The sequence below is a fragment of the Pelodiscus sinensis genome, chromosome 18 (assembly GCF_049634645.1).
Source record: "Pelodiscus sinensis isolate JC-2024 chromosome 18, ASM4963464v1, whole genome shotgun sequence".
NCBI lineage: Eukaryota > Metazoa > Chordata > Testudines > Trionychidae > Pelodiscus > Pelodiscus sinensis.
The window spans coordinates 34,059,802-34,087,484 of record NC_134728.1 but is presented as its reverse complement, the minus strand read 5'-3'; the positions used below and the strand labels follow the sequence as shown (position 1 = coordinate 34,087,484).

At 46.8% G+C, this 27,683-nt stretch overlaps 1 protein-coding gene across 4 annotated transcripts in view; it reads right to left on the bottom strand.

The window, feature by feature from the left end:
* CBFA2T2 (CBFA2/RUNX1 partner transcriptional co-repressor 2) overlaps nucleotides 1-26,613 on the bottom strand; it is a 100,443-nt gene extending 73,830 nt beyond the window's left edge. For all 4 annotated transcript variants that reach the window (XM_075901503.1, XM_075901505.1, XM_075901504.1 and 1 more), the window contains exon 1: nucleotides 26,455-26,613. In XM_075901503.1, the coding sequence (XP_075757618.1) occupies nucleotides 26,455-26,482 (28 nt within the window). In that variant the 5' untranslated portion in view covers nucleotides 26,483-26,613. The remainder of the gene's footprint in view (nucleotides 1-26,454) is intronic.
* Between the last annotated feature and the right edge of the window lie 1,070 nt (nucleotides 26,614-27,683).

Sequence of the window (27,683 nt, the reverse complement as noted above, 5' to 3'; positions counted from 1 at the left end):
TCGAGATCCCTTCCAGTCCTAGTATTCTATGATTCTATGAAAATGCCAATGTAAATTACGCCCCCCCCCCATGCTGGAAGCCACGCTCCTTGGTTAGGTGGTTTACATATAGTGCTGGAGCCAAGGCCATACATTCATTTCAAAGCACTGCTGCGGAAGCACATTAATGGTTTAAGTGCAGACCTAGCCTCAGGTGTATGTGAAAGTTCAGGCGAGGCTCACCTGTCTCGCTGTCTGGGAAAGCCTGGCGAATGCTCATTCAAGTTACCCAGAATGCTGCATGGAAGTCGGTCTCTCAGGTACGCTATCTGCAGATTAGCTCTGTGTGTTACTCCTGGGGGCATTCTGGGTCACAACATTAAACATTCTCTGCACAATATTTTAAAATTTTGCAAAATTCTGCAAATGTTGTCCAAACCAACGCTGCATAATCACACTCATTTCAATAATGTTTGTAATTTATTTCCAAATACCAGTCAGCAAGTATACTGGTAACAGCACATAGACACACAAATTCACCCAGGAGTAGAGAGTGAAAGAATCCCCTAGGACAGACCAGTTTCTATATCTCTGCCCCCTTTCCCTCCACACAGCCCAACCAGGAGGTCAGACACCCATACCCCCTACACCAGGCGTGTCCAAACTTTTTTCAAAGAGGGCCAGATCTGAAGAAATGAACATGCGTGAGGGCCGTCCCTGCACTCTCAGCCCCAAGGCGGAGGGCCCGCAAGGCCGGAGGCGGGCGGAGAGCGCAGGGCATGCCGGCCTCACGGTGGCCCGGGCGCAGGGCGAACCCGCAGCCGAGCGGGGGAGCGGGGCTGCAGACGTGCCCTACAGGGCAGGCTCTAGGACCGCGGAGGCCATAGGCGGCGGTGGCGGCGGCGCGGCCGGAAGCGGCGCGCTGGGCGCGCCAGTTCAAAAGAGCACCGGGGAGCCAGGAGAGGGGGAGGAAGCGGGGGCCATATTAAATCGGAACACGGGCCACAATTGGCCCGCGGGCCGGACTTTGGACATGCCTGCCCTACACACAACAGTACATCCAAGCCCCCTAACCCTAAGCCCATCGTGGGATTCCCCAGCCCAGAAACCCACACTCTCTCCCACCACAGCCCAGTTGCAGGGTCCCCCATGCCCAGATACCCTCCGCCTCCTCCCACCCAGAGACCAGGCATGCAGAAACAACCTGATGTTCAGTCCCAGGCTCGCAGGGAGTTTCTTGCTTGCAGCCCTCTCCTTCCTTCATGCTAGAAACTGCAGCTATCAGGAATCCTTAGCCCAGGGCTGGGCAATAATTTTTTATGGGGGGCCAAGCCAAGATCAAGGACCACACTTTTCTATGGAGGAGGTGCAAGGTCTGGGATGCAGGCTGGGTGCAGAAGGGAGCTCAAGTTAGGGGGCCTGGGGTACAGGAGAGAATGAGGGGTCTGAGAGGGAGTTTGGGGGAAGGAGAGGGTTGTGACCTGGGTCAGGGACGTGGGGTTCAGGGACTGGGAGCTGGGACCTGGTGGAGGTGGGAGAGCGGGGTGCAGAGGGTTTGAATGGTGGCCTGAGGCAGGGAGTTGGGGCTGGGGTGCCAGGGATAGGCTGGGGCTGGGAGGCGCTTACCTAGTAGGGATGTAAAATCCTGTTTAGTACACCAGTTAAATATAATGTTTAATGAGTTACCCCATTAAAACGGGGGTGGCTGAGGGGGACACTCCAGCCTGGCTGGGCTGGAGGGGCCCTCTCACTGTGGGCAGGGGCTGCTCTGGCTGGGCTGGAGCTGGCATGCCTCCTGCACATGGCGGGCCCAGTGAGAATGGAGCAGCCCCCTGCCCATGGCTGGCGAGGAGGTGCTCCAGCCCCCACTGGTTAACTGTCTGGTAAGCATCAGCTGGTTAACCATTCTCATTCCTATTACCTAGGTGGCTCCCGACCAGCAGCCCCTGCAGAACCCTGAGCCACAGCCCCAGGCTGCTCAAAATGACTAGCTGCTCCCTGTGGCTCTCTGCTCCGGGCACAGGGTGGAGAAGGAGGCTTTGTGGGCTGCCCCCCACGCCTAGGAAAATCTCTCAGCTCCCACTGGCTGGTTTCCATGTCCCCTCCCACTCCCTTCCAGCACCCAGAGCAGAGAGCCACAAGGAACAGTCAGCCGCTTAAAGGTGGAGTGGGGCTTCTCTGTGCCTGAGTGTTCTGGCAGAGTGGCCCGCAGGCTGGATCCAGTGGCTCCACCGCTCCCCAACAGTGGAGGGAAACGAGGAAATTCTGCACGTGCGCCAATTTCTGCAAAATTCTGCATTGTGCAGTGGTGCCATATTCCCCTAGGTGGGTAATAATTTCAGAACATTTCACAAACATCCCCATTTCAACAAGTTCATTCTTTGAACTAGCACATGGCAAATTCTGCTAACAGGCTCATTTATCGTAACAGGCTGGCCTTACCAGAATGCCTCCTGTTGGTGCCAGTGCAATTAATGCTGATTGTTTACATGGACTAAGCAGTCAAGGTTTTACCAGTTGGTTTTATTACATACTGAAGCCGGATGCAGTTAAAATGCATAAATTTCCACACCTTAAAGTAAAATAAATTACACACACACAGAATGAAGTGATGTCAGCTCATTTCAAAGTCTGAACTAGAGGTGCACGGAATTTCATTTAACAGTAAGGCGGCCTAGGAAAGAGGCTGGGAATACAAGTTCAAGAGCAATGAATAAGCAGACAGTACAATGCAGTCTACCGAATTGATACAGACGTTTGTCATATGAGAAAAACAGGAGGAAAAATAAGCTATTCATTGTTGCCACTCAACATAAGGAGTGAAGGAAAAGTACCTGAGAAATCTGTATCCTTTCCAACAAAAGGAACTTTTTCTACATCTAACACCCTCCTTGTCCTGACCAGAAATCCAAGTGCGTGTAACTGTCCTGGGTATTTAAACGAAATACTGAAAAATGGAAAATATGAGTAATCCTGTTAGGAAAGAGTAAAACCCAGCCTGTAGAAGATTGCATTTAAACAGTTCAATAGTGCAATAACTCAACATTTTCCAAAAAGCAGAGAGAAAAGACACCAGATTCTGGATTCATTCAACTTCAGATGTTCATTAAAAGATATACACATACCTCATAACTCCAATATCCACACATCTTATTCCTAATCAGAGTTACCAAAGATATTTACCAGCTTTGGAACAAACTGGTTGAAGTATTTTTCTGGCATAATTAACTCAATCACTTCAAAAAACACCCAGCATTACTCTCTAACTAAACACATTGACATTTTGGGGTATTTAAAGGGCTTCAACCTTTTGTATCCCTCTCTGCCCACAAGTTTTTTCTTAGGAGTTAAAATGGACTGTGTATTTAGAGAGTTTTGAAAATCTATTTCCAAGTTCAGTCACATCTCTCTGTTTTCCACACAGCCCTGGGATTCCCAGGCACTTATTGGCAGCATCTGTCAATTCACTTTGATACCCCTCTCCCCACCAATTAGTCAAACCTTAGCCCAGGGGTGGGCAAAATTTTTTGAAGTAGCACTGTGGCACCCCGGAAGGGGCAGGGCCTAAACAGGAAGGAGTGGGGGAGCGCCTTTGCCCCCCCTTCCCACTAGACACACATGCCCTGGAAGAGGCGTGGCATGCTTCCCCACCCTCAGGCCAAGCACGGTCTGGGGGCGAGGGAGCACACGAAGCCTCCTCCCGCCTTGCGAGGAGCACGTGGCACTCTGAAGTGCCACGGGCTACTCGCAGGGCCAGGGCAGGGCAAAGGAAGCTTTACATAGCTCCCCCGCCCCCAGACTCTGATTGGCCTGGGGGGAAGGGAAGCACGCAAAGCATCCTCCTCTCTTCTCCTTCCCTCCCCCCCGCTTTGAAGCACTGTGCGCTGCTCACGCCGCGTGCTGCTCGCAGGGTGGGAGGAGGCTTCGCGCATTCCCCTGCCCCCAGCCAATTAAGGCCTGGGGACGGGGCAGCAGCAGGGCCGCCACGGGCCCGATCCACCCACTTGGCAGGCCGCATCCAGCCCACGGAGGCCCTTTGGCCCACCCCTGCCTTAGCCCCTATCAATGCCAACCGATACTGTTAAAAACCTCTGAAACAAGAACTTGTAATACTAAGATTTGCTGAATTTGTCTCTTGTTGTAGGAATAACATGCACAACCCAGAATATGAATAAAATTACTGTGATGGATTCCAAACATCTCAAGTATGCTGTAGGACTTAATGCCCAACAGGTAGTTTACTTCCTGGTACTGTACATTCCTCTATCAGTACTTCATTCTTTAAAGGCTGATGACTTTTCCCAACCGAGCCCATAGCTTGTTTTATTGCTCTCTCATCACATCTCTATTTTAATAGAGGTTTTTAAATACCTCAACATGGGTTTATTTCTTGTCTCTGGAGAAAACTGCAGCACTCAGCAATTCACAAGTCCTACATGAAAATCATGTTGGTTATCTTTTCAATTGCACTAAAAAAGCAACACATTCTAACTGAATAATATTTACTATCAAGTGGCTGCTTCCAGGTGTACCTTACCTTCTGTGGAGAGGCACAGAAGGAAATCAAAGAAACGCAGAGCTAGAAGGGACCTCACAAGGTCATCCAGCACAGGTTTACTTTCATAGAGGTCACTAACCCCATAACTTGAGGTTTCAAACCAAAGATTCTAGCCCAAACCACAGCCTCTCTTAAAAGAGTGCACCCAGAAGCTATAAAGTTGTGTCCAGCACAGTACTGTGAACCAGCAACTAATGGATTTGAAGTAGCACTTTCCAGTGAAGTAATATAAATTAGAACGCTGATGGCTGCCAAACTTTTGTTAGCTTTGCAGATGTAATGCTGAACGAAATACTCACTCCCCTCCCTGATTAAAGACAAAACAAAAAAAAGCAACTTAACTTTCGGTTTTGTTTTTATCTAAATGGGAACTTTTTCCTCCCAGAGGCAATTTTTGCCAGCCTGCTCTTGTTGTCAACTGGACCTCTGGATCATTAGCCTCATAACAAATGGTGGCAGTTGGAAGAGAGACAGACCTTTTGTGCCTGCAGTGGCATTCCAAGCTCTCAGCTCTTGGCTCCATGAAGTCTGATTTAGCAGCACTGCTGGGAGCTATTAGTTTATGAAAGAACCAGCACGCCCACCCAAGCACACTAGACTGCAAGAGGCTCCTCACATGGATGCCATGTGCCTTTCATTCGGCCTAGAGGAGTTTGCAAGGTTGTGGTTTCACTTAGCCCAAGCAACCTATCAAACCCACCATGTTCAGGGGAGGAGAGTGGAGATCAGACAAGAATGGCCAGATCTCAGCCATTCTGTGGTGCTGCTAAATACAAAGGAGCAGTTAAAGCACAACTCGGGGGAAGTGTTTGTCTTCTCCCCCAACTAGTAACTTTTGAGATTATGAATTCAAGTACCTCCCTTTCATTTGCTCTTCACTTCTAATTTCCCTTCCTTCTTGGGGTGTTTCCTGCATATTTTCAGCATCTTTTGGTCCTTTGTGTAGTTCTTCCTTTCTTTCAATTCTACTCTCAACTCCTCCTCTATTCCTTAGACACACAGACATCACTAGGCCCTAAAATAAGCTCCTTCTACTCCCTTCATCCCTCCCCCCCACATTTACATCAAGTCCAGCTGCCTCCCCATACCCTTCATTCCTGTCTCAGATGCTCACTCCATCCAAAAGCATACCATTCAATCAATACACCAAAGGAGGGAGGACGGGACCCATGAGGCTGTTTCTCTGCTGCCTGACAGCCCAGCCTGCCAGGATCTCTCTGACGGAAAAGGAAAGTATAGCTGACTGCTTGCTTGTTCAAATGGCATCACTACTGACAGATAACTGCAGGCCTCAGAGGGTACATCTACACTGCACCGTAGCTCAGAATAAGATACGCAATTTGAGCTATGCAAATTGCGTATCTTATTTCGATGTTATTTCGAAATAGCTTATTTGTAAATTTCTAAATAACCAGCTACAGGCAGTCCCCGGGTTACATACAAGATAGGGACTGTAGGTTTGTTCTTAAGTTGAATCTGTATGTAAGTCGGAACTGGCGTCCAGATTCAGACACTGCTGAAACTGACCGCCAGTTCTGACTTACATACAGAATCAACTTAAGAACCCCAGGCGTCCCCAAGTCAGCTGCTGCTGAAACTGATCAGCAGCTGATTCCAGGAAGCCCGGGGCAGAGCAACTCTGCCTGGGGCTTCCTGTAGTCAGCGCTGGTCAGTTTCAGCAGAAGCTGACTTGGGGACGCCTGGGGCAGAGCAGCTGGGGTGCTGCTGGGTTGCTCCAGTAGCTCCGTTCCTCGGTGCTACTGGACCAACCCAGCAGCACCCCATCTGCTCTGCCCCAGGCGTCCTGATTCAGCCACTGCTGAAACTGACCAGCAGCGGCTGAATCAGGACCTGGGGCACAGCAGCTGGGGTGCTGCCGGGTTGGTCCAGTAGTGCCCAGAGCGGGCGCTGCAGGACCAATCAGCAGCGCCCCAGCTGCTCTGCCCCAGAGTCCAAAACAAAAGCCTGGTCTGCTGGGGGGGGGGGGGGAGCACACTAGCTGCGCCCCCCCCCCCCAGCAGACCAGGGACACGGGGAGCAGAGCCGCAGCGGGGTGCCGCGCCTCTGAGGCTTTGCTCTGGCAAAGCCTCAGAGGCGCGGGACCCCCCCGCGGCTGCGGCTTCAGTCCGGGTGCCTGTGGTCTGCTGGGGACCGTCCCCAGCAGACCACAGGCACCCAGACTGAAGCGGCAGCAGCGGCGGTTCCCCGCGCCTCTGAGGCTTTGCTCTGGCAAAGCCTCAGAAGCGCGGGAACCCGCCCGGTGCCCCTGGTCTGCTGGAGACGGTCTCCAGCAGACCAGGGGCACCGGAGCAGCTTACGAACGGGGCTTTCTCGCCCCGACCTTCGGGGCGAGAAAGCCCCGTTCGTAAGTGCGGATCCGACGTAAGTCGGGGACTGCCTGTACTTCAAAATGTCCCTTCCTCCTCGTGGAACGAGGTTTACAGGGAGTCAGAATAGTGAGCCCATTATATTTCAAAATAACAGGCTTGATGTTAAGATGCGGGATAGCAGCGCTGCAGTGTAGACATAGCCAGATGCTCCTTCTCAGATGGTGTAGGGCTGGACCACGAAGAGTCTACAGCTTTTGGACTTCTACTGCTTGGACCAGTGATGCAGCAATGGCCCTGAACTATGACTTGAAGTAAACATGGCCATGAGCCACAGGCAGCTCTTTAAGTACCAAAGGCCAATTTTAAACGTATTTAGGAACCCAAAGATGAATATAAGCACCTACTGAGATCTTCAGAGCACTTATTTGAACCTGGGCTGCCAGTGCATGTATAGTCTAGATCTCACAACCTACGAGCTTCAATGTTTGGGCTCCAAACAGAGCAATGAACAGTTAAATCCAGCCCAGCAAATACTTCCTTTGACTCTTTCAAAGTTCATATACTTCTATTAAATATTAAGATTTCTTTTCCACATAAATTCTGTTTTGGGCACAAGCTACGTGTGTCCATTAAAATAACAGTTTAGCATTGCATTACCGTACGCAGAGTTTATGCTGAACTGCGAGGAATTAAAGATCTGAGATTCTTAAAGACTTTGTTTCCTCACTCTGGCCTCTTACAGGATACAACATGGTCAGGTGGAGAGAGCCCTGGACTGAAACTTGCTAGACCTTGATTCTACTTCCAACTACGGCACAGATCTGCTGGCTGAACTGGGGCAAGACACTTTCCCTTTTGGCTCCTCACCTTCCCCTTTTGTAAAATGGAGAGGATGACACTGACCAAGATGGAACTTACCTCAGGATCTAAATGTAGGCTCCAAAATCCGTATTTCAGCAACTAAAGAAAAGGCAGCCTGGTTTTCAAAAGTGCGAAGCATCAACAGCAACCCTTGCTCAGCACTTCTGAAAACTGGGCCACTTAAATTTGTAAACCCCTAAATATGGATTTAGGAGCTTAAGTTCTAGGCCAACAGGTCTGAAAATCTCGACCACCTTTTGTCACAAATGAAGCTTTCTTCCAGCACCATGGAGAATTTCAAACTGGGCCCATAATTACACGTTTCCAGGGTTAACGTTTGCTTTCCTACTCCACGGTGAGAAGTGCTTCTCCCAGGGGAGAATTTGGATTGCCATGCTGAGCAGAAACAGGCAAAGCTCTTTCAAAATTCCCAAACAAATTATCTTATGATTGAACAAAAGTTCACCTGAAGAAGAGCTCTGGGTCAGATGGCAAGCTTGTCTCTGACCCCAACAGAAGTTGGTCAATAAAAGATATTACTGCACCCATCTTTGTCTGTAGAATTTAACAAACAATTCTGTTAAGGACACATAAAATACCAACTCTAGCTGGCTCCCTTAGCCGAGCAGGCTCAGCATGGTGAACAGGAGGAAAAAGCAAAGGAAAAAAAACTGTTTTCGTCACTCAAGTGAGCCAATATGACAGAATACACTTGAACCACTTTAATGCGGCAACCTTGGCAAACAGGCTAAGCCAGATTATGGAATTTTCCAGACGATGGGTGTTCGCCATAATGAGGGTAAACAAAGTCTACTACTAAAGCTTTTGAATGTACAAACCATTATAGAGTGTGGTACATGTATAACAGATCATAAAATAAATCCTTAATTTATTCAAACTTCTATTTTGATTTTAGCATCATATGTAGGTAATCAAGCAGAAGACCACTAATTGCACAGTACAGTGCTTTGCCATTTTTCATGTCTATAAGCTAAATTTGTGCTAGGTAGTACAGTACTGTATATATACTTTCTTTTGTTGCACTGTATTTAAACTTAGGTTGTTTTTATTATCATTATACATTTGCTTAATTTCACACACTGAAAACAGTCCTTTACATTCCAAATATTCAGACCATAAACTCTTTGTGACAGGAACTGACTTACTACTATGCATTTGCCCAGTGCCTCACCCAGTCATCATAGACCACAGCCTGCAGGTATTCCTGCAGTGCAAATCAATAATACAAGGACAAGCTTTAAGAAAACCATTCAAAAAGTAGAACTTTTCATTTACATTAAACAGTTTTGCTGAATTACACACACAACTGTAGATCAGAGAACTTTATAGAGGTTTCATGTTTATGAGCCACAACCAGTCCACATCCAGTTTAAACTAGGAATTTAAAAAAGGTTTTAAAAAAATAACCATGTAACCACTAAAAATCCTAGCAGTTCTAGCTTATACTGCACTGCAGAGCCTGCAATGCAGCCGGCTTTCCAGGAGATATAGTAACCCTGCAGGGAAGAAGAGGTGAAGTAAAACAGAAACCGGTTAGATTATGCTTATCAGTTAACTGGTTAAACTCTTACATCCCTAGTTTGTGCATGGATTCAAATTAATCACAGTTTGTCTACAATATAGTTTCATGGCAGATTCCAACAGGCCAATTCACCAAATAGTTTAAAAATACAACCCTTTCAATATAAACATTAATTAAAACAGAACGGACCTCAAGGAAGATGACAAAAAAGAAATCAATGCTAAAAACACAATATTTCAGTAACATGCAGGGCTCATCATTAAGAATCTTGTGAAGCAGGCAAATCTCCCCAATATTCAGTGACCCCCAAACAGCTTTTGAAATGGCTGGTTTGATTTGACATCTTTGCTTCCCAGAGAGAACAAACACAGCTGAAACATCCATTTTTGTTCAATTTCTAAATCCTGTGCCAAGCTGACACCTGTGTTAAGGTGAGGCTGTGTTTAATTGCATGTGATTCCCCTTGGGGTCCATTTTAACCAGGTAAAATAGCACAGAGGTCTTTTCTTAACTTTTACCAGCTGTGCTTTGTTGACTGCCCTGTGTATCTCCACCTGTTACCACAGATGGTGCAGCTGCAGTTAAAGGCAAACACCTGGCCTATAAGTAGATTAGCGTTACAACAGCTCCCCACAGTACTGACCTCGTTAAGGCCGTATCAAGCATTTTGACTGTAAAGCCTACTTGGGCACTTAAAATGCTGGCCATTTCAAACACCCCAATCTGAAATTTCTGAATGTCACACAGATTCTTATATTGACAAGGGCCATTAACATTTGCTTAGCTTTTGATTGACAGTTTAGCATAAACAATGGAAGTCCCTGAGTCTCATGTGGTCTATTTTTTGCCAACCCGACACCTTGATTTTTTTTTTAAAGGTACATTTCACACAAACCAACAAACCCACTACCCGTAAGAAAATAGTTTCAAATGGCTGACATGTTACATTTGAAAGTCAGACTTACAAATATTCTTCACCTGGGCAGGTACTCAGTGTCAGGCCCAGTGTCCCAGGGAGAATAAGCATGAGAGCAAGCAGGCTGAAACTTAGTCCCAGGAGACTATGTTGATGCTGGAAGCAACTGGAAGACACAGCACGTGTAATGTGACTATCTTTGATCAAGAGTGTGACTCATTTGTGACCCATGCCTGTCATCTGGGGGTACACAAATGATCACACAGCAGCTTTGTCCAGGAAGGCGTTTTACAGCCTTTACCTGGCTAGATGATTATAAATGCTTCTTTTGGATGTGGACTTGGCCAGTTACCTTTGCCTTTTCCACCTCTGATTTGCGACCTGGGGTTACACAGTCAATTGATCCAGAAGCTTACTAGTGCAGTAAGCAGCAGCACGCTTCCTGGTGCATGCATGACGCCTGTGCTCCATGAGCTGCGCTGCCTGCTGCCTGGCTTTCAGATAGAAGATGAAGTGTTGATTTTGAGCAATAAAGCCCTAAATGGCTTCAGGCCTTCTTATTGGGTGGGCAATAATTTTTGCAGGGAGCCACTTCAAGAATTTTGGCTGCACTTTTCTATTATATTAGTGGAGAGAGGGTGAGGGGGAGAGGTTTGGATGCAAGAGGAGGTTCTGACCTGGGACAGGGGTATAGGACGTGGTGGGGGATCTGGGAGGGAATGTGAGTGCAGGTGGTGGTTTTGACCTGGGGCAGAGGGTTAGTTTGTAGAAGGGGTGCCAAGCACAGGATCTGGTGCTAGCTGGGATGTGCTACCATAGGTGGCTCCTGGCCGGCAAGCTGCCTGAATGCCATGGTGGCCCCATGTGGAGAAATTGGAGAGGGTCCAAAAAAGAGCAACAAGAATGATGAAAGGTCTAGAGAACATGACATATGAAGGAAGGCTGAAAGAATCGGGTTTGTTTAGTTTGGAAGAGAGAAGACCGAGGGGAGACATGATAGCAGTTTTCAGGTATCTAAAAGGGTGTCATAAGGAGGAGGGAGAAAACTTGTTCATTTTGGCCTCTGAGGATAGATCAAGAAGCAATGGGCTTAAACTGCAGCAAGGGAGTTTTAGGTTGGACATTAGGAAAAAGTTCCTAACTGTCAGGGTAGTCAAACACTGGAATAAATTGCCCAGGGAGGTTGCAGAATCTCCATCTCTGGAGATATTTAAGAGCAGGTTAGATAAATGTCTATCAGGCATGGTCTAGACAGTATTTGGTCCTGTCATAAGGGCAGAGAACTGGACTCGATGACCCCTCGAGGTCCTTTCCAGTCCTAGTATTGTATGATACCGTTCTAAACTGCCAAATGCTGCAGTCAAGAGTGTCTCTGCACACCCCTTGAGGGGAGGGGGACAGCGGGTCTCTGTGCTGCCTGCACCTGCAAGCACCAACCCTGCAGCTCCCATTGGCAGGTTTCAATCAGCAGAGGCACACCAGGTAGGAGATGGGCCTGGCATTGGAGCATTCTCCAACAGGATCCTCAGTTCTGGAATAAGCTCAGCACAAGTCTAAAATAGCCCAGGACTGCTAGCCTTCAGCAAGCTCTGAAACAGGGTGGGTCTTGCCTAAGGATATTAAGTAACGGTTAATTTACTAGTCGTGTAGTTAATGGAATTTCCATCCACTACTCAACCAGCTGATAGGCACTTCCACATTCCTCCTTTGAAATGTACAAGGGCCCGAGCCTCATGTTTCAAAGGGACAGCCACACAGATGATCCTGGGCTCAGCTGTGCAGCACTGCCCCTTTGAAATACCCCCTCTTCCCCTCCTCTTTGCTGCCTCTATCTGACAGAGGCAGCAAGGGGGGAGGAGGAAGGAGGGAATCAACTAGTCGACTGACTATCTGATAACATTTACTTATTGGATAGTCGACTAGTCCTTAACATCCCTACCCTTGACTGGGGTTAGATGTGGAGGAGGGGAGTTTTGATGAGGTGTTTTATTTGTTTTTGTCATTTAGGGTAGGGATACCTGGAGGCTTGGATAGGCTCCATTCTATTTATAAATCTAGAGAAAATGGCAAAGGAAAATGTCCAAGTAACAAATGCGTACAGCCTTTGTTTCATACATTGGCCATTTTTAATTACACCTCTGTACAACCTGCTCTTGCAACATGGATAAAGTAGTTCAGAAAGAGCCTAAAGAATCCAAACCTTATTTCAGCTAAGCTACTAATAAATCTGATTACTCCACACATTGCTACTTTTAGCTTTACCTCCACAACCACTCTCTGCAAGCTTCCATGGAAGCAAATGAGATGTCTGCATTGCGACTGCAGACGCAGTGAAGAACGGGCAGTGACAAGAAGCACTGGACTCATCTCTATGGGAGTGAGTTCTCTCAGCCTTCCCAACCCAAACATGGAAAAGATCAGATGAGTATTTCCCACGTGAGATGAATTTTACTAAAGTTGTATGAAACTGTATCAAATGCAATAAACGTAGAAATGAGGTAAAGTTTTTGCAGTAGCCAATGTTATGTTTAGGTGTAACAAGGAAATGATAATCATCTGACAATTGTTTCAAAAGAAGCGTGAGTGGTCATCATAGAGAACACCTCTAGGCAAATGAAAACTGTGGAGTCTCTCAATTTCGTTTGGTGTTAAGCGTAGAAAACTCTGCATTCTTTTCCTAAGGTTAGGATTTTTAAAAAGCAATTAGCGAAGGCTGGAAGGAATCTTTAAGACAGGATTCTTGAATGATAAGAATCACCAGAGATGCTGTTTGCAAAGACAACCCACAAGTCTGTCCCTGTGTCCAAAAGTCAAACACAACTGAACTGATGCTGGTAAAGTTTCTCTCAACTCTGGTCAGATTTTCAAAACTTTTCAGTGCGTAGCCTCCTGGATCCTGAAAAGTCTGCAAATTTACAATGGCTCTGTAGCCAAGAGGGTTTTAACATAAAAATGGAAGCATACTGCTTGCCCAACCCATGTGAAATGGATAATCTCAACTGGATAATCCTGTTTTAATGAAGAAACAGCAAAGTGTTTCATGAAATGCAGAAACACAATACAGGACTATGTAGCACTTTAAAGACTAACAAGATGGTTTATTAGATGATGAGCTTTCGTGGGCTAGACCCACTTCCTCCACTAACAAGATGGTTTATTAGATGATGAGCTTTCGTGGGCCAGGAGGAAGTGGGTCTGGCCCACGAAAGCTCATCATCTAATAAACCATCTTGTTAGTCTTTAAAGTGCTACATAGTCCTGTTTTTTGTTTCAGCTACACCAGACTAACACGGCTACATTTCTATCACTATGAAATGCAGAGATTTTCGTGAAAGACCTGTAAGACCTCTCCTTTACAGCCCTCTCTCACTAAGGTTGCAATACAGACCTCTAAAGGGTCTTTTGAAGAAGACTATTATGAGTTATGTATCAGAGGGGTAGCCGTGTTAGTCTGAATCTGCAAAAGCAACAAGGAGTCCTGTGGCACCTTATAGACTAACTGAAGTGTAGGAGCATAAGCTTTTGCATCTGACGAAGTGGGTCTTTGCCCACAAAAGCTTATGCTCCTACACTTCAGTTAATCTATAAGGTATTATGAGTTATGTATTGAAACACAAGGCAAAGGTACATTTTTCTCCTCTTTGTATACAAAATATTTCAAAACCTGTAAAATCCTAAACACTGCAAACTTCCCTTGCATTCACCACCACAAGAAAACCCCCCACCACGCATATTGCTCTTCCATCAATGTGCCTCACCTCTTACTCAGGCAGGTTCCTTTCTAGGCATCTGAGAGCCTGCCTCCAAGGTCTTTTTAATTCCTGGCATCTCTATTGAGGCTGCCAAAAAGGGACCAACTGTGATATGGACACCTGTCTGCTAGGAAATGGACTGAAACCAACAACTCATTTCACACAGGCCAACAAACAGCTGTCTGATAATAACAACTTTGTCAATGCCAACCTGGGCTGCAGTCGATCTGGAAGTGGAAGGCTTCATACACCATGGCTAAACTGCTAAGCAATCTAGCCTCTGTATGCTTTAATATCAGAGCAATCTGTTACATGTAAAACCATGGATTTTGAACAAGTTATCATTGTAACCTATGTGCAGTCCTCAATACTAAATTCCATGGACATAAATCCTCAATTACATGTATTTTTTTAAAAACCCTTTTTCTTAAAACAAGAACATTAACACAGACCCCACTGAAGCAACAGTTCACAATGGTAAAGATAAACAGTGATTTTCTAGACTGACATAACCAGCAGCGTTGGTGGGATAATTCCTGGGCTGTACCACTGACTGGAATTACCAAGGCTTTGCCAGCAGCTTAATGAGATGGAAACTCACATTCCCAATGCCAGGAGGTATTTGCTGGGTATAAATTACTTGGACATGCTGCATATTGTGCTGCTGTTTTATAAAACAGGTGAAAAAAGCACTGATGCACCCCTACTTGTCGATAGCACAATCCTGGTAAATATAACCAGTTGGAAAGGTGTACAGGGTGGTTCCAGATCCTAACCAACCCAGGCACTGTTTACTTTCACCCAAGTTACCCTACAACAGAGAGATCCAGCCACTGCTGCTTTAGCTGTATCCGGTTACGAACAGGAGGCAGGTGTTTACACTGATGCACATGACCCCAAACTAGGTTTAACTTCTTTGTAATGGCTCCAAGTCCACACAGCTTTGAGAATGAGAATAGAACAATTTTATGAAGATGGAGTTGGTTTGTATCCCAACGTGCTCATACTACAGAGTTAACCTGCTTAATGAGCAAAGATTGACCCACTGGAGTCTGAGGCTTTGTCTACACTGCTGATTGTTGTTCACAGGGGGTTAAAAAAATCCCTCCCCTCTGCAAAGGGCAAAAGGTTTGAGCCACATGTAGGGGTGGAATTACTGTATTTAGTTGGCAAAATGTTTACACTGCCAGACCTTTCCATTTGGTTGACAGAACTCCGTGTACAGTGTAGACAAAGCTTGAAGGTCAACAGCTCTCACAGGTAAAGTAATCTGAACTGCAAACACAAAGGTGGTAGGAGCTCACAAGTGTTTCTGGCTAAAATTGCTACTTTGTTTTAAAATTCTTCTCAATGTAAGGATTTAAAGAATATCTCACTGAAATCAAGATAATAGAGATAAGACTTTCCTCCAACTTGGGCAAAGCTGGAACGAAGATGGTTGGTTCTATTTGAGGCAAATCCTGATATTCATTCTATTGTGCTCTGCAACTGCATACAGTATTCCTCTTTACTCCTGACTCAACTATTTCTTCGCATAACTGTTACATTTCCAATTGAGCTCTGGGTGCAGAAGAGGTGTTTCTTGGACACAATTTTAACTTCAGAAACCTTTTGGATGCAAAGATGTTCTATAAAACAATCATTATTGTTTGCTCCATTACTCACCCAGCTTATCTGTTAATGCTGCCTGAACCTGCTATCATCGCAACCCTAAAAAACTGGCAAACAGAGGGTGGCACATGCTGAATGTTAGTCTGTGCATCAGAATAATGTGTGTCAGCCTCAGGCAGAAGCAGCTTTGATACCAAGAGGTTCTACTTGATCTAATTTTGTTTGTTGAACTGATGGCTCTGCAACTCTCTCCCCACAAACTAGTTAACATTTAGTTGTGATAACAGCAATGCTTCCACTGGAATATTTGATACAGATGCAAAATACACCTTTACTGACTTTATTTTATACTGTTATTAGAGGGCTTCAGAATTATTACAATAATCAGTAGAAAGGTTACATGTATACAAACAAATCAACAGATGCATTGTACTTGGCTGTATATCATAAATAGGACTTAATGGATTTAATCACAGCTCAGGAAGTAGCTTGAGGAGCAGATGAAAGTTACAAAGAAAAAGTATTGCTGAGAGTATGTGCAACCACTCACCAATTTCTCCTGAACACTCAGCACTTTGAAATATCTGATGGCACGAGAACAAATTCCTTCTCAGAGCTAAGTACCTAAAATCCCCCTTGGAGCTCCTGCCTTTTAGTTAGCATGCCTGGTACATTTCACAGCTGAAAGTATTGGCCCTTAGGATATCAAATCTGTAACGGAAATGCAACTAACGATAAGGGTGCCACTGGGTACTGCAGTAATACCACTGTTTCTCCATGGCTGGAAGCAGCTCCCTAACACAGAGCTAGTCATTTAACTGTCAGTGATCAATTAAAGACAATATTGCAGCCATGATTTAGTCCCTATCAGCTTCTTCAAACCATACAAGTCCCAAACCATGACAGGAATAAGATACTGCATCACAGTCTGCAATATCCTTATCAATACATGCAAATTCCATTTCAGTATCACCAAACAAAGCTGACAGTCTAAATAAAGTTCTGTTTTTTGTAAAAGCCATTGTGAGAGTCTGAGACTGCCTCCCACGCGATTTCACAGGAGTCAAACGTTACAAGATCCACCAGACCCAAGAGAAAACAGCCAGAGGTAACAAACCTCGGACATGAAAAATTATCACCAGCAAGCGCGATCTCACAGAGCACCAGGCTCACTACAGTGTTGGCAAGAACAAAGCAGAGTCCTCCAAGCCTACAGGAAGTCAGCCAGATAAAAGTGCATTCCAATTTGCCCTTCCTCATTACAGGAAAAGAAAACTAACTACCCTGTAGGGTCTCCCCACCTGGTTGGGCTAGAGGTGACAGCGCAAGGGCTTGTCTTTCCAAAATTTTCTTCTCAAAATTTCCCCGCTTTCGCTAAGACAAATATTATGGAGATTTAGAATTAATGGCAGTCTAGAAAACCCTTTAAAATGTTTTGTCCAAGTATTTCCAAAGCTTTTCTAAAGGGGGCCGAGAGGACAAACCCTCCAGCCATTGATACAGCTCCTCACAAAGAGAGCTCAAGGCTCAGTTAAGAAAGACCCAAGCCACCTCTCTCTGCTCTTCCCGTGCTGCACTGAAATCCATGGGCCCTGGTGTGTTCTGATTGTTATGTAAAACAGGCCCCTGTTCCTCCTGAGGCCTGCTCAGAGCTCCCTTGTAAACAGAGCCTGCCGAATGAATAGACTCCACTTACAAAAGATCTTTTGCTTAAAGCAAATTTGCCTCCCCAACACATGGCCAAACTCTCACACAATAAATTAACTATTTGGCAGCGGCCAAACTCTTCCTGGAGCCAAACCAATTAGGAGTTGAATGTGATCCCCATTTCCTATTTCTGAGATGGGGTGGAACCAAAGAGAGGGAAAGAGAGGGGTGTGAAGTAAATCCCCTCTTAGTTTATAAATCTTTGCCAATCATCCCAGATAAACCTGTCATCCACAGCTCTAGGATCTGCATCACACTAACTTTCCCAAGTGCAGGGCTATGGGAAATTGCACATGGTGTTCTGTGGGTCTGACTTCCAACATGTGGTTTTCATATTTTGGCAATTCAATCATTTAAAAAATATTTACAGAGCTTTAACTTTAATTAAAAAAACATGTCCACAGATAAGTCAAGCTTAGCACAAGTTATGGTTTGGGAGCTAGAAATGTCAGGCATCAGTGTGATGTCACAACACAAACCCAGGCCACTGCCTGAGTATGGCCCATCAGGGAGCCAAACATCTTAAAGACTTTTTCTCCTCCCTAGCAAAACCCCTATACAGCAGAGTCCAGAATATCCAACAGTCTCTTGAATAGTGATAGAGATGTAGCCGTGTTAGTCTGGGGTAGCTGACGCAAAATGCAGGACAATGTAGCACTTTAAAGACTAACAAGATGGTTTATTAGGTGATGAGCTTTCGTGGGCCAGACCCACTTCCTCAGATCAAATAATGGAAGAAAACAGTCACAACCATATATACCAAAGGATACAATTTTAAAAAAATGAACACATATGAAAAGGACAAATCACATTACAGAACAGAAGGGGGATGTGGGGGGGGGGGAAGGAAGGTGAATGCCAGTGAGTTAATGATATTAGAGGTGGGGAAGGGGAAATGTCTGTGAGTTAATAGTATTAGAGGTGATAATTGGTCTCTCTTGGTCCCTCACAAGGCTAAGGGGAAAGGAAGACCCTGGCTGCAGACTTGAAACCCTGCTGGCTGGGCTCCTTGAACAGAAGAGCCAGGACTGTGGTGAAAATCCTGGGCGCGTATGGGCTCCCTGGTGTTTTGGCACCGTGAATCAGTTAAAACACTCCACACCCTGGCTCCTCAGCTCTTCACCCACAGACTTACCCAGGCAGCCCTTTACTGAAACCCCCTGTATCTGGAGTCACTGCTGCTTTAGAAGTTTTAGATAAGTGCGTCAGATATTCTAGTTTGCAGTCTCAGACCGGTAGACCTGATAGTCTGTATCTGAAAAACAATGAGGAGTCTAAGTTGCCACAGGACGACTCCTTGTTTTTCCTAGTTTGCAGTGTAACCACAGGGACCACTGAAGATTTGATTCCACGAAACAGCCATTGGCATAAGGGCCATGCAACTTTCATTAGCTCTCAAGGGTATGGCCTTGGGGAAAGAACAGCCCCACATGGCTTTTAAGCATCTCTGATTTAGAACAGCATATAATTAAGATGCAGATATCTCTGCAGAATTTTAGCAAAAAGAGTAAGTGGGACAGGAACCCCAAATCTAGAATGCATATATTTGTTGGCACTAGAAGTAGAGACATTAGAGACAGTAGAACCAACCCTTTATCCTTTTTTTTTAATTTATTGTAACAAAGACCAGTTTATATGGTCTTTAAAAGTGGCAGCAGTATTCATCTACAGCACTGTTTCAAATTACCAAAACATCACGTACAGCCCACCCCTCTAGATACTTGCTTTAAACAGTTCCTTCTGAGATGATCCACAGAAAAAATGTCTAATATTAAGATTTTCTATCACCAGCAAGTTCTGAAACCCAGCACTCCACTCCAGTTCAATGGCTTTTTCAGTGGAATGAGGCATTCTTGTGTCACTGTCCAGATCCATCAGGCCAGCCACAGATGATGTAAAGCATCCTTACAACCAGAGGGGTGAGGGCCACTTTCAAATGATGTCTCACATTTTCCAGAATGCTGTAGGGAAACGTTGCATGAAGACTCTGCCCTCTCAATGGGTTGTCTGCCCACTAATCTTGTGTGTCTGCTTATAATGTAAAAGCTGATGTATAGAATCAAGCTCAGCTGCAGGATAATTCATTGCTTGTAGCAATTAGTGTTTCGCTTTCCAGAAGGAGGGACTTTTGTGGAGGTGAAAGAGGGGGGATTTTTGCACTAACAAAAGGCACAGGTTTGATAACCCTGGAGACCAAAGTTTATTCTGACAACAGAACAGACATCAGATGGTACCTTCCCTGTTGAATTAGGCTTTGGGTGTGGGGAAAAGAAGACAAGACAAATCTAGGGACACTTCTCTGCCACACAAGCCTCGGAAAACAGTTTAGAACTTCCAGAAATAGTTTTGGTCAAATCACTTATCTAGGTTGAGACTGTTCATTCCCTTCTCACTAACACGGGATTTATGCCATGCCAGCTCCATGGACGGACTTTTCCTCATTTACATCAATGGAAGTGAAAGCAGAGCAGGCCTGGGTTTTTTTTGTTTGGTTGGTTTTTTTCCCTAATTTTAAAACTTCAAAGGCTTCTGTGAAAACTGAGCTAGTTGTGAGACCTGGTTAAAATATGATGGAAGTCTTAGTAACAGTCTCAAGTTTGGTGATTTTTCATTTTAACACTGCACTGAAGTAAATCAGTTCCTGAGTTCTACCTCATATACTTGCTGTTTTCCAGCCAATCCTCAGAAGAGTTGCACACCATACACAAGAAAATGCTTCTCCTATTCAGACAGCTCTAAAGGTTCAATGGCCCACTTCTAATCTTACCTATTCTTGTGAAAAGGAAGAGTAACTCTACTAAAGCTAATAAAATTACCCCAGTGTAAAAGCAAAATCAAGTCCCTAGGGGCATATCTACACAGCAGGGCTAAAGCCTAAATAAGATACACAACTTCAACACCACCAATCGCATGGCTTAAGTCAAAACAGCTTATTTCGGCATTTGGAGCTGTCTACACAGCAGGAAGTCCGAGGAAGAGTACTCTTCTTCTAACTTCCCTTACTCCTTGTAAAATGAGGGTTAAAGGAGTTGGAAGAAGTTTTCCTGCTCAAAATTATTTTGATATTATGTCAAAATAATTGCTTGTAGTAGAGGCGTGGACTGTTATTTTGGAATAATATCAGTTATTCTGAAATCACACTGCTGTGTAGATGTACTCTAAAAGATCAGTTTGTGCATCAGCACTGTCCTCACTATCATAAAGAAAGGGATATGCAAGTGAAGGATCTTGGAGTCATTGTAGACAGTTCTCTGAAAACATCCACTCAGTGTGCAGCGTCAGTCAAAAAAGCAAACAGAATGTCAGGAATCATTAAAAAGCGGATAGAGAATAAAGAACTGAAAGGGACCTTGAAGGTCATCAAGTCCAGTCCCCTGCCATCACAGCAGGACCAAGTACCATCTCTGACAATTTTTGCCCCAAATGGCCTCTGCAAGGTTTGAACTCACAACCCTGGGTTTAGCAGGCCAATACTCAAACCACTGAGCTATCCCTCCTCCCCTTACTAAGAAATATCTTATTGCTTCTGTATAATCCATGGTACGTCCACATCTTAAATACTGCACACAGTGTACTGCCTCATCTCAAAAAAGGTATCTTAGCATATGAAAAAGTTCAGAAAATGAAAATTATTAGGGGTTTCAAATGGCTGCCATTTGAAGAGAGAGTAAAAAGATTGGGAATTCTCAGCGAGGAAAAGAGATGACTAAGGGGGTAAATGATAGAGGTCTATAAAATCATGACTAGTATGGAGAAAGTGAATAAGGAAAAGTTATGTAATGGGAAGAAGTAAATAAGAACTAGGGGTCACCAAATGAAATTAATAGGTTTAAAACAAAAACAAACAAAAAAAGGAAGTATTTCTTCATGCAGCACAGAATCAACCTGTGGAACTCCTTGCCAGAGGATATTGAGAAGACCAGGACTTTAACAGGGCTCAAAAAAGAACTAGATAAACTCACAGAGATTAGGTCCATCAAAGCTTACTAACCAGGATGAGTAAGAATAGTGCCCCTACCCTCTGTTTGTCAGAGGCTGGCAACAGGGATCACTTGGTGACTAACTGTTCCGGTTCATTCCTCTCCTCTTGAATGGCTTTTCTGAGTAGGGTGTTAAAAGATTGTCTTTACACCAGAGGCCTGGTGCCCCACCTACCTACTCACAGCCATGCAAGACACCTCATGTTCTATGAAATTTTGTGTTCTCTAGCAAAGGCTAGCTTTTTGTGTGCTTTTACCCTAGACTACAGAGTTCACAGAGGTCTCCTGCATTTCTCATATTGGAGGTGCTGACCCAAAGGGGAGGGGCAGAGGATCACAGGTTATTTGGGCGGGGGGTCATGGTATTGCCCCCTTACTTCAGTTGCCCAGCTCTGAAGGCAATGCAGGAGAGTAATGGTTATACTGTTGGCCAGGTGCCCAGCTCTGAAGGCAGCACCTTGCCAGCAGCACTGCAGAATTAAGGGTGATAATACCATATCCATGTCCCCCTGATTCTGTACTGCTGTTTTCAGAAATGGGTGGCCAGAGAATGGAGGCTGATGACTAAAAGCCCAGCTCTGCAGGCAGCAGCATAGAAATAAACGTGGTGGCAATACTGTGCCAGGCCATTCTTACTTCTGCGCTGCTACTGGTGGTAGCTCTGCCTTCAGCGCTGGATTCCTGGCCAGCAGCTATCACTCTCCTGCTGTTCAGCTCTGAAGGCAGAGCTGCCACCAGCAGCAGCGCAGAAGTAAGGGTAGCAAAACCACAACCCCAAAACAATAACCTTGTGACCCCCATACAAGTCCTTTTTGGGTCAGAGCCCCTACAATTATACCACAATGAAACTTCAGAGGTAAATATCTGAAATCATGAAACATACCATTTTTAAAACCCCAGGACCATGAAATTGGCCAAAATGGACTGTGAATTTGGTAAGGCCCCAAATGTACGGTGTCTTATCTGCATCACTGACTACAGAGTCATTCTGCACAATAGTCACAATGGGACTTTGAGCAAGACACATCCAAGCTGAAGAGACCTCTTCCACAGCCTGCAGATATGTGACATGTAATTACATGATCTAACCTGTTATATTCTACTGGAGTTTACTTCTCTCAGAAGCCATCTTGGCAATACCATATTTTGAGTGTGCAGTTTGATACAAAAAATATTCTACTGGTGTAGACTGGCACAATATTCTCACTCCCAGTACATCCCAGTATATGTTGTGCAACCCAACAAAGATTCATTCATCATCTGCACCTTCTTTCATTTGGAAATTCATTCAAAGTAACCAGGTGTATAGCTTTTCTGGCTGTTTCAGCATTATTGCTGGCAACTGTCTTTAGGCTGATTCGCTTTCAGAACAGCTAAGTTCGTTTTAAAATGCCCTTATTTTCTATGAGCTTTGGGATGCACTTTCTCTGGTTGCCTTGCTTCACCATAATTAACTTGTCAACACGCTCACACTCAGGATACAGTTTAGCAGTGAGGTTAGAGGCTAGCAATCCTATTCCATAGTTACACAAAGACATCACATTGTCTTCCAGCACTTTACTACTCAGTCCCGGTTCTTGACATTAATTCTGAACACACAGGTTTATCCACAAATCAACAAGTGGTGCACATATAAGAAAAGATTAAAAGAATGAACAGGAAGCTATTTCGCTATATATACATACCAATGTAAAGCAGCACAACACTAATAGTGTGAACAGTTATACCTGTATAAGTGTTTATATCAGGTTAGCATATTTTCATGCTGAAGCAGAATAAGCTACTACACTAATATACCATATCTGAAGGTGAGAGCCTTTCCAGCATAGCTCTATCAGCTTAACTATACTGGTACAATGGTCAAAAAAATTCACTCTCCCAACCAATACAATTGCAGAGCTGCTATTTTACTGTGGACAGCCCTAAGCATTTGACAGCTTACACTCACAAGCAAACAGGAGTAATATTAATTTTTAATAAAGCTGTCAATTAGCCACCATTGACTTACACGATGATGCAAAAAATTGAGATTAATAGCACTGTTAAATTGATTTTTTGAAATTTTGAATGTTTTTCTACATTTTCAAATATATTGATTTCAATAACACCACAAAGTGTACAGGGCTCACTTTATACTTAATTTTGATTATAAATATTTGCATTATAAAAGTGATAAAAGTTTTTCAATTCACCTCATACAAGGACTGCAGTGCAATCTCTTCATCAGTGAAGTTGAGTTTACAAATTTTAAATTTTTTTTGGTTACATAGCTGCGCTCAAAAACAATACCATGTAAAAGCTTAGCGCCTACAAGTCTACTCATTCCTACTTCTTTGTTTAGCTAATCAAGTTTGTTTATATTTATGGGAGATAGTGCTGCCTGCTTCTTATTTACAATGTCACCTGAAAGTGAGAACAGGTGTTTGCATGGCACTCTGCATGCAATATATATGCTAAACATTTGCTTGCCCCTTCATGCTTCAGCCATCATCCCAGAGGACATGCTTCCATGCTGATGCTCATTAAAAAAATAATTAAATTTGTAACCAAAGTTCTTGGGGGGGGGGGGGGAATTGTATGTTTCCTCTTCAGTTTTACCGGCATTCTGCCATATATTCGTGTGATAGCAATCTCGAATGATGACCCAGTACACACTCTTTTTACGAACGTTTTCACAGCAGTGTTGACAAAACGCAAAGAAGGTACCAATGTGAGTTTTCTAAAAATAGCTATACCACTCATCTCAGTTTAAGAATTTGAAGTGCCATCCAGTCTTAAAAGAGCAACAATGATGCAGAAACTACAGAACCCAAACAACCAAAAAAGAAAAGTAACCTTCTGCTGGTGGCATCTGACTCAGATGATAAAAATGGTCCATTCTGCTTTGAATTATTAATGAGCAGAACCCATCATCAGCATAGATGTGTGTCCTTTTGTAATGGTGATTGAAGCATGAAGAAACATATGACTCTTTAGCATATCTGGCACTTAAGTATCTTGCAACAGCCACTACAACAGTGCCATGCAAACACCAATTCTCACTTTTAGAGGACATTGTAAACAAGTGGGCAGCATTATCTATGGCAAATTGTAACCAAATTTGTTTGAGCAATTGGCTGAAAAAGAAGTAGGACTGAGTGGACCTACAGGCTATAAAGTTTTACACTGTTTTATTATTGAATGCAGGGTTTTTTACATAATGCTACATTTGTAAATTCAGTGTTCACGATAAAGTGATTACACTACAGTACTTGTATTAGTGAATTGAAAAAACACTATTTCTTTTGTTTTCTACAGTGCAAATTTGTGTCATCAAAATTTAAAGTAAGCATTGTACACGTATTTTGTGCAATAAAAATGTAGAAATATTCAAAAATTTAAATAAATTATATTCTACTGTTTTATGAAGAGATCATAATTAATGGCTTGGTAGACCTAATTCTTAAATGTTACATGACACTGAACTAATTCTTGGAGTAAATCAATCTAATTGAGCTTTGTAATGTAGCTGAGTTGCAGAAAAACTTACATTTGTTATGAAAACAATTTCCCAGAGGAAAAAAGCGTATAATCCTCAGGTATCCACAAAACATTTACCTTCAAAGTTTTGCTCAAAATTAAGAACACGCGTTTGTAAGGTCCGCTCACAATTAGAGAGAGTCAAGCTTTTTCCCCATCAACGGTCCGATCCTACTACAGTATCTATTCCTTCTTAGTGAAGACACGTGCATACAGAGAGCCCAGCCTTACTACCATGCTATCTTAACAACATTTGAGATCATCACTGCCTCACAAGAGGTGAACTATACCCCAAAGCAGAATGCCAGCACACAGCCTACATAACAGTTCAACCCTTGCACTTACTCATTGCCCAGAAGCAAATTTTACCACATGGGCCCAGTCCTGCTCTCAGTGAAGTAAACAGACACCTTGAATGACTTCAATGAGTCCAACATTTGGCCCTAAAAACCGGAGATCTCTGAAACACAGACTTCTTTTCGCCAAGCCAAAGAGTCATGGTATGCAACAACACAACGAGGCCCATTGCAACCCCAGCTCGCTCTCAAAGCGCTGCTTTGCAGAGGACTATGCCTCATGCCCGTCTCAGCCCAGCAGCACTGTCCTCGTTTTGTTCTTTGCAGGGGGAGCGGTAAGGGACTGGCCGGCGCGCCGCAGCGTTAGCCCAGCAGGGCGATGGCATCCGTGCCCCAAGCCCCTCGGCCAAACCAGCGCTGGAGGCGCTCAGCGGGCACCGGGGGAGGGTCCGGGCGCAGCAGCTACCGCGGCACCGCGGAGTTCGCCCCGAGTTACGCCGCGATCAGCCCCCTCAGGGGCCGGCTCCGCTCCGCTGCACCGCGGGGGGGGGGGCAGTAAGTCAGCACGACGGGGGGGGGGGCCCGGCCGGTGACAGGCGGGGGGGGCCCGGCCGGTGACAGGCGGGGGGGGCCCGGCCGGTGACAGGCGGGGGGGCGCCCGGCCGGTGACAGGCGGGGGGGCGAGGGGGCGCCCGGCCGGTGACAGGCGGGGGGGGGGGTGGGGGGGCCGGTGACAGGCGGGGGGGGGCCCGGGCGGTGACAGGCGGGGGGGGCGGGGGGGGCCGGTGACAGGCGGGGGGGGGCCCGGGCGATGACAGGCGGGGGGGGCGGGGGGGCCCGGCCGGTGACAGGCGGGGGAGGGGCCGGTGACAGGCGGGGGGGGCCCGGGCGGTGACAGGCGGGGGGGGCGGGGGGCGCCCGGCCGGTGACAGGCGGGGGGGGGCCCGGGCGGTGACAGGCGGGGGGGGCCCGGCCGGTGGCTGGCGGGGGGGGCGGGGGGGCCCGGCCGGTGACAGGCGGGGGGGGGCCCGGGCGGTGACAGGCGGGGGGGGCCCGGCCGGTGGCTGGCGGGGGGGGCGGGGGGGCCCGGCCGGTGACAGGCGGGGGGGGCCCGGCCGGTGGCTGGCGGGGCCCGGCCGGTGGCTGGCGGGGGGGGCGGGGGGGCCCGGCCGGTGACAGGCGGGGGGGGCGGGGGGGCCCGGCCGGTGACAGGCGGGGGGGCGGGGGGGCCGGTGACAGGCGGGGGGGCGGGGGGGCCGGTGACAGGCGGGGGGGGGGCCCGGCCGGTGACAGGCGGGGGGGCGGGGGGGCCCGGCCGGTGACAGGCGGGGGGGGCGGGGGGGCCGGTGACAGGCGGGGGGGGGCCCGGCCGGTGACAGGCGGGGGGGGGGGCGGCGCTTACACTGGAAGGCTCCCGGGATCCCCACCATGGCCCGGCCGGGCCGCGCTTTGTTCCGGCGGGGCGGGCCGCGCGCCAGACACCGGCACGGGACGGCAGACGGGCGGCTACTGCCAGCGCCGCGCCAGCCAGGCCCCGCCCCGCCGAGATGGCCCCGCCCCCCGCGGGGCGCTTACGTCAGCGCGCTCGGGCTCAACCCGGCGACTGTCCCGCCTTCGCCAGCCCTGATTGGCCGACGGAGGAAGCCGGCGGCTGTGAGTGGCGTGAGCAGAGGGGAGGGCGCGGCCTAGAAGCGTGGGGGCGGGGCTGGGGCGGGGTTGGGATTTGAGTGGCAGCCTTTGACTCATGGGGGTAGCTGGGGTCCAGCTCGTGCAGGCCCTGCCCCTGCAGCAGTAGCCCCCTGCAATGTGCCCCCTTCCTGTGGGGGGCCAGGGAAAGCAGATTCTCTGCAGCACTGGGGTCCCTGGCTCCCCCGTCCCCAGGGCTGCTGGGCCCCGAGCGTCCCGAGGGCACAGGGCTGCAGTTGTGGTTTTAAAACAAACCAAAAAAAAGCTCTTTTGCTAATGGAAAAGAAGTTCCTTCTGCCCCTTCCGCGACGCACTTCCCTGGCCTCACACGGCCCACCCCAACTCTCGCCCCTTAAAAGTTCATCCCGTACACAAGCCAGGCCTGGGGAGTTTCATCTCGGGAGGTGAATGTATCCGAAAGCCACGAATAGTGTAAAATGGGGACTTAGGCTGCAAAGACTTGGGAGCAGGGATGTGAACGGTTAACCTGTTAACCTGTAAGCCTTGCTCTTAATGGGTGAGCCTTACCAGCTCCGGTGAGGCCGGAGCCACGGGCAGGGGCAGGATTAGGGCCAAGGGCAGGGAGCTGCTTCAGCACTGCAGGGCCCACTGCGGTCAGGGGCTAGTCCGACCGGACTGCTGGAGCAGCCCCTATCTGTGGCAGGCCTGGCCCAGGCAGCGCATCACAGCCACAGGCTGCTCTGACCAGCTGGCCAGAGCAGCTCCTATATGTGGCTGGCCTGGCCCAGCCCCCCTCACCTCCACCACAGTCAGGGGCTGCTCCAACCCGTGGTCCACAGCAGCCCTTGATCACGGCAGGAAGGGAGGAGGCATGCTCCAGCCCATCCATAGCAGGCAGGGGGCTACTCTCCACCCCTCCTCCCTTCTCCCCCGTCCTACCCCGTTTAATTAGTTAATCCAGGAGTTCCCAGTTTGTGGTCTGCA